The sequence below is a fragment of the Alosa pseudoharengus genome, unplaced genomic scaffold, assembly GCF_046254945.1.
Source record: "Alosa pseudoharengus isolate Yale_2024_CS ecotype anadromous, Long Island Sound unplaced genomic scaffold, YU_APseudo_1.1 YU_APseudo_1.1_scf_7, whole genome shotgun sequence".
NCBI lineage: Eukaryota > Metazoa > Chordata > Actinopteri > Clupeiformes > Clupeidae > Alosa > Alosa pseudoharengus.
In genome coordinates, this window is record NW_027468859.1 from 31239544 (window position 1) to 31246433 (window position 6890).

Sequence of the window (6890 nt, forward strand, 5' to 3'; positions counted from 1 at the left end):
GCCACGCTGGTTTGCTCAGTCACAGAAAAAAAACCCCAACGTGCAACAGAAATCACAACTGCAGACATCGAACGTCAGGCAACGCAGCGCAGCCATTGGTCAATGTGATCACCTCACCGCCTTCCTCACTCACCGTGACCCAGACAGTCTTTGCCGGCTGGGATCAGGTTACGAACCTCCTTAAGCTTCCGAAGCCGACAGATGTAAATGTTACAGTCCATCCTAACCTATAGGTCCCTATCGCCAAAACGATTTTCTTGATAAGAAATTAAACTCTAGACCGTAAAAGAACAAAGGCTTTATTTGAAAATGAAATGTCTAATCCTATTTACATAGTTGTATAATTATAAGTTATAACCAAGTCACAAAGTCTCTCTGTGTGGCGGCTATAAGTATTATTTGATTACAACGATCTGATTGGACCAGTGCGCAGCCTCATCTGCATGTGATGTCATCTGCTGCTTTGGCTGGGGAGAGACTCGAAGGTCCGAGAGAGAGTCAGAGAGAGCGAGCGAAAGAGAGAGGAATAAGCTGTGTTATCTTAAGTAACGGAAAGTGATGATACAGACGTATTCAACTCTTCGTTCTAACGGGAAAATGACACTATAATGCCCCTGTGCGCGACCATCACCAGCCGCAAAAGAGAAGCCCGGCGCATTCCCGTGTTGATGTGAGGACGTCTGCGTGGTACTGGAAAGGTATAGAATTTCAGCAGTATTTTTGTGTTGATGCCGGCTGCTTTAGCCATGTAAACTGTGGGTGAAGTTACTGCATAGCCTACTGCGGGAAATTTACATTCGTTTACATTCTGCATGCCAAGTATCTGCTCCTCATACTGAATTTCACCATTTAAACCTTCTTCCTCCTGATATGGGGTTCGTTTTGGGACTGCTGCAGCTTTTCAGTTCAGGGTCAAACAGATAGTCAGCATTAATATATGCTGGAGGCATCTGTCGTATAATGTCCCCAACGTAATACCTAAAGTGTAATGAACTTTAAGTAATGGAAAATAAGTAGAAAACAAACAAACATACATAGGCTATATCCTTTCCTTAACCTGTTTGGTATTTTCTATGGTTTAAGCCTGGCAGAAAAGCCAGGCCCTGATATTGATGACCAAGCAGATCACTACAGATATATGAATGCTGGGTTACTGGACTGAAGGATGTTTTCTTTACAATTACAAGTGCTGATCATTGCAGTCATGGTAGGGTAGCCTACCTCTACCAGACTGCAGTGTCCTCTTACAAGCAACTCAACACAAGTCTGCATCATTCATATATGGGAGAGAGAGAGAGAGAGAGAGATGGTGTTTACTGATGGGTCCCAAAATGTAGGCTACCTCAGGCTCACAGGTATCAGCTTTTTTCACATGTTCATATTTTTACATTTAGTCAAATTTGCTCACCACAGTAGCCTACAGCACATAAGCTTCAATGTTAATAGAACCACCCCATGAGCTGATATGTTGCTCCCTGTATTTTGGGTGAATCACCTTTTTGTGTGGTGGCCTGCCTTCAGTATTTCCAGAGAAACTCCACCACCTCCCTTCTCTCCTGCCTGTGTGTGTTTTCTTTTATTGTGTGTAAGCTATTAGGTAGCAAGTTAACTCTCCTTTGTGACGGGCTGAGTGCTGGCGTTGTGGCAGTGTGTCCCAGCACCACCACCCAGCACTGAAGCTCTAGCTGGGGAAGGTCACTTTTGGACAACACACCAGAGCTGTGGCCCTTACTGGAATGTTGTTGACCTAAGCTCCATAAGTGACCATGGTATCAAAGACATAGGCCTACCGATGTTTATTTGGTCATTTAATTGAATTAATTGTGTTCTGTGAATGTGTCTGATGTATTGTGCAGTCATCAGTGTTTAGCATTGTAATGATGACAGAGGTCTACGTTTTGTTTGAAGATGTCATTTGATTCTAGCCTCGTCGATCATCTGTATGCTTTTGCAGTATTGCTAAATAATGTATTTTTATTGTCCCGCCTGTTGAAGTCTATATGCATTTTATGTACAACAAAAACAACTTACTGCACCTTTAATATGAATAACACATAAGACATCTTTTTTATTATTTGTCTGCCAGTCCGATAGGGCTGTAACGATTTACGATTCGAAACCGAAATCGCGACATTCATATCCACGATACTGTGTCGCGGTGTGAAAAGGCAGAATCGCGACACACCCTTTCTAGTGTTTCACGCAGTGCATTGCAGCTTAGGCGGCCGCAAAAGCAACCCACAACTCCCGCTTTACTTATCGGTAGCCTACGTTGTCCAAAAACAAATAAATAAATAAATACTCATTTCATACCTCTCCTTGCTTTCATTGTAGACTATGTGTGCAACTTTACCAAACAGTATAGAAGTAAACCCCCTCTCCTTGCCCCGCTCTCTCTCGCGCTCCCTCCCTCTCACTCTCCCTCCCTCTCCTGCTCAATGAACACGCGCGACTTAAATAAAACATTCACAATCGTGAAAGCAAGGACGCATAGAAGACGACTAGCTAAATTACTATTAAATCCGCTTAGCATCATTAGCATGCTGCACATATTTGTTTAAAACTCTTGCATTGAAGTTGACTGATCATCTCAATACCAACGTTTCCCAAAAGGGCCTGTCCCAAGGAGAACTAGTATTACCTTGAAACTTAAACACACATGGGGAAACTGAACAGTCCAATCAGTACACTATGATAGGCTAAGCTATATGCTACTTTGTTTACAATATTTCCAGGCTTCAACCAGACAGCTGAATTAAAGAGGTAGAGTTGTAATAAAAAATAGTAGGCCTAGGCTATAGGCTAATCTGCATAAAGTGTGCTGTCATAAATATCAGTCATTCAGAAAAATATTTTTATATCAGGATATAAAATAATAGATATATTATATTGTAATCCTCTGGTGTTCTAAGGGAGGCTATTAAAATTTTATTTAATAAAATGTCTAGCCCCCCCCCCCCCAAAAAAAAAAGGGGAAAAAAAAGAAAAATCGAGATTCGTATCGAACCGTGGGTCAAAAATCGTGATACAAACCGAATCGTGAGGTTGGTGTATCGTTACAGCCCTACAGTCCGATGTAGAGTAAGATAATTCTCTTGAGGTTTGCAGATGAATATAGGAAAGAGCAGGTTGAAATATGTGCTCAGGGAGATGTGCTCAGCATTATCTCCTGCCCAAAGCCCATAGGATATCATACATTCAGATGGCAGAAAAATAAGCACCCTGCTTAGAAAATTAGACAGACTTCTCTGCTTTGATCTATTTTTAAACCTGCCAAGCTTCTTTCAATGCAACTTCTAAGAATAGATGTCGTTGGGTTGATGCATCTTCATAGTAGGACCGGGTTTTGAAGGGGAAGGTTATGTATAATCCAAAGGAACTTGATCTAAGGAAACGATTTAAGAACACCAGTTTGTTCCGTTGATTTGCGGATGTTCTCCCTCTTGGGGCTTATCCGTAATGCTGGTTTCCCCCTGTTGAGGCCTTTGACCCAGGGCAGCTGCTTTCACCCTCTCTCTCTCTCTCTCTCTCTCTCTCTCTCTCTCTCTCTCTCCCACTCTGCCTCTTTTATGCCTGCTGTGGGGGTTTCAGGGTGGACTGGGCAACTGGTGGCAAATCTGGCATGATCTGAATATCATTGTCAAGGACCCCCCCCAGTGCCCGTCTCTGGCCCGCATCACTTGGGCTTTTTGGGTCATCAGTGTGGAGAATAATGAATTATTCCATCTTGTGTTTGTTTTTTAGCCATGTTAATGGTGTGGTTAGGATTCTGGGATTTTGAGTTTTAATATGTGTTTTTATACATATGCTTAATGCATTTATTAAGCTTGATGTCTCAAGTCCTGCATTATTCTGAGGGGTCTATTCAGGCCTTAAGGAGAAGAAAGGCGCTTAACCATGTTACTTTCAAAACAACTCTACAGCTCTTGTGGTCTGTGACATAGGCCCTGTTTGTAGGACACTTAGATGTACAGAGTGTTAGATAAACAGAAAGTGACACAGGAGCCGGTGTTAAGTTGAGGCAACCTCTTTGTCCTGATGGAGTCAGTGTCTGGTGTGGAAGCTCACTGACACACAGACACACTCGGCCTCCTTTCTCATGGTCAACCCAACAGAGTTGCTCTTGGAGCCCTGCTTGTCTCTGACACAGACAGTGTTTTTCATACACTGTTTCAATGGCAGTGTATTTGACAGTGTATATAAGCACAGTGGGTACATCTTTGTACAGTATTTGTCAGTGATTTATTGAGTATTGAAGCGTAGTAAAAGTCTTGTTTGTACAGTATTAGTTAATGATTTATTGAGTATTGAAAAGCGTAGTAAATGTCTTGTTTGTACAGTATTAATTAATGATTTATTACACTGTATCAATGATAGTGTATTTTATGAAGCACAATGGGAGCATCTTTGTACAGTGTTAGTTAATGATTTATTAAATATTGAAAAGCGTAGTAAAAGTCTTGTTTGTCCTTGTTCTCTCCTTCCGCTACAGTTACATGACAGATATTTCGAGAATCTCTGCTGACATGTGAACCATGTTTCTTAGATGTTGTTGGACATTCAATACGAGCTTAGGATATTGTGATAACACCCAAGGGGTCTTTACAACATCTATTTTAACACTAACTCTGGTTAACACTAACCTTGGCACACCAGCAACAGGGAATGAACTTTCCTTATTCTGCGTGCACTCTGATTGGTTGAGGAGTAGTGTTATTCACAGCCTTTAGCAGCAATGGAAGAGGAATTAACTGCCTGGCATTCTGGGAGGATCCGTGTTGGGTCGAAGGGCTCTAGCAAAAAAGGGGGTTCTGGGAAACGAGGTAGTCGACACAATTGCTCCCGAAGAGAGAGCTTATGTTACAGGTCTAAGGTCACGGTCTTCACAATCTGTTCTGCCCATTCCATGAGTACACTGTAGGCAGCCCAGGCTCTGAAAAGTGTGGGCAGCATGTTCCCAAACAAAACGAAAAGTTGGTCCTTGGTTAACATATAATGAACGTTGTCTAATAATGTAACTGTCTGCTAATAAAACATAAACAAACCTCACTTCCTGTGAAATCACTGACTGCATCTTTAAGAGGGGGCTTTCTATTCTTATTATGACATTCACAGTCTTCCTCTTCAATTGTACATGGCCAGTCTAAGCAATGCCAGCTATTTTTAACCTTACAACCAGTTCCACATGTACACTCAGATGTTCTTCCATGTTAGTGTTAATGTTAGTGTGTTGGTGTGATTGTTGGGGTTAGTGGTCATGAATGTGCAGTGGTCAGTGTGTTTCAGGTCCTTTGAACACTGAGTAGTCAGCCTAATGCAGGCCTTTACCCATTTCGCCAAACATAAACAAATCATGGCCTGATTGCTGGTGCATTCACACAATATAAACAAGTGTGTGCATTCCATTAAACATTCAAAATGAAACAGGAAGCACCAGGCCCAAATTTGTTTCTTATTCATCCTACAAAGAGAAAGTACTCACGTTATTGCGGTTATACCCAACTGTAAACAGGAAGTGTTTGTCTTTGAAAAATGTGTTCATGACTCTCCTAATTCACTGAGTTCAACACGTGTTCGCTCAGTGCCAAATATGTCATCATTAGTGACTGGCCAATTGATCTCCACTGACCCAGTTATGGGTCTCATGCCTGGCACAGAAGATAATCTTCATCCTTGTCCCAAATTCCACTGAGAATAAAGCTCCCCTTTTACTGCCAGAGTTCTGATGAGACAGTTTTTCCCCAGGCTTTTATGTTGTTCTTTGAAACACATGCATTTGATGTAGCCTAGATACTATACCCACGGTTACTTACAAAATAACATACAGTTGAGATAGTACAAATAATGACGTTAGTGATGTTAGTATTTACATTTTATTTAATCTATGTGGTTATTGTCATATTAAATCAGTAGGTGATCTTAGAAAAGATCAGGAAAAGAAGTGATGGTATGGTATTGATGGTGTTCATGCCTCAGTAGATCAGATAACCGTCTGTGAGAGCTGTCTGTGGTCTGCAGATCTGCACTGACTCACTCTCCTGTCTGTCTCTGTCCACTTTCCCACCGACTGCAGTCTCAGACCATGAACTACGTGGGTCAGCTGGCGGGCCAGGTGTTGGTGCAGATGAAGGAGCTGTACCGCGGGCTGAACCCGGCCACGCTGTCCGGCTGCATCGATGTCATCGTGGTGCGCCGGCCTGATGGCTCGCTGCACTGCTCACCCTTCCACGTCCGCTTCGGCAAGATGGGCGTCCTGCGCTCCCGAGAGAAAGTGGTGAGTTATGTGAGTGAGTGGTGTGTGTTTGTGTGTGTGTGTGTGTGGGGGGGGGGCGCTGAAGTTCTAAAAAAAGGACCCAAAAGATGGCAGCCTTGAGTCTTTTTTGGGAAACTTCAGAGGTCTTTGAGAGATTATCCTTAACAAAAAAGTACTTGTTTAATGGACAGTCCCCTTCATCAGGGAGCACAGGTGCTCAGGTGAATGCTCTCTGCTGAGCGTTCTTTAGAATAAAATGCTCTTCTCTGAGCATTATTTAGAATGAAATGCTCTTCTCTGAGCGTTATTTAGAATGAAACCAGTGATGGGTTAATACATATGACAGAGCTGGCACTTGTCCCTGGATAATGTGTTTCTCCTGGATCTATGTGTCAGTGTGGGAACTGGAATGAAACTGTTGTCTTGTGATATGGAGAGGGAGCTGTTCATGTTGATTAGGAAGGGGAAATGGTCTGACTGATCTTGGAAAACTGTTTGTGGTAGTTGTGTTTGTGTTTTCTTTACTCTGTTGTAACTCTTTTGCAACTCATCTCATACATTATAGTCAATGAATGTCTTTTTTAAAAAAGGAGATTTTTTAACCAAATGTGGCTGCTTGTCCACATAAAAAGACTAC

The 6890-nt window shown here is 42.3% G+C and overlaps 1 protein-coding gene across 1 annotated transcript in view; it reads left to right on the top strand.

Moving 5' to 3' along the window:
• The first annotated feature begins 445 nt into the window (after positions 1-445).
• Positions 446-6890, top strand: part of LOC143110174 (phosphatidate phosphatase LPIN1-like) — a 29559-nt gene continuing 23114 nt past the window's right edge. Inside the window, exons 1-2 of the mRNA XM_076273040.1 lie at positions 446-698; positions 6074-6274. Of these exons, the coding sequence (XP_076129155.1) occupies positions 6083-6274 (192 nt within the window). The 5' untranslated portion in view covers positions 446-698; positions 6074-6082. The remainder of the gene's footprint in view (positions 699-6073; positions 6275-6890) is intronic.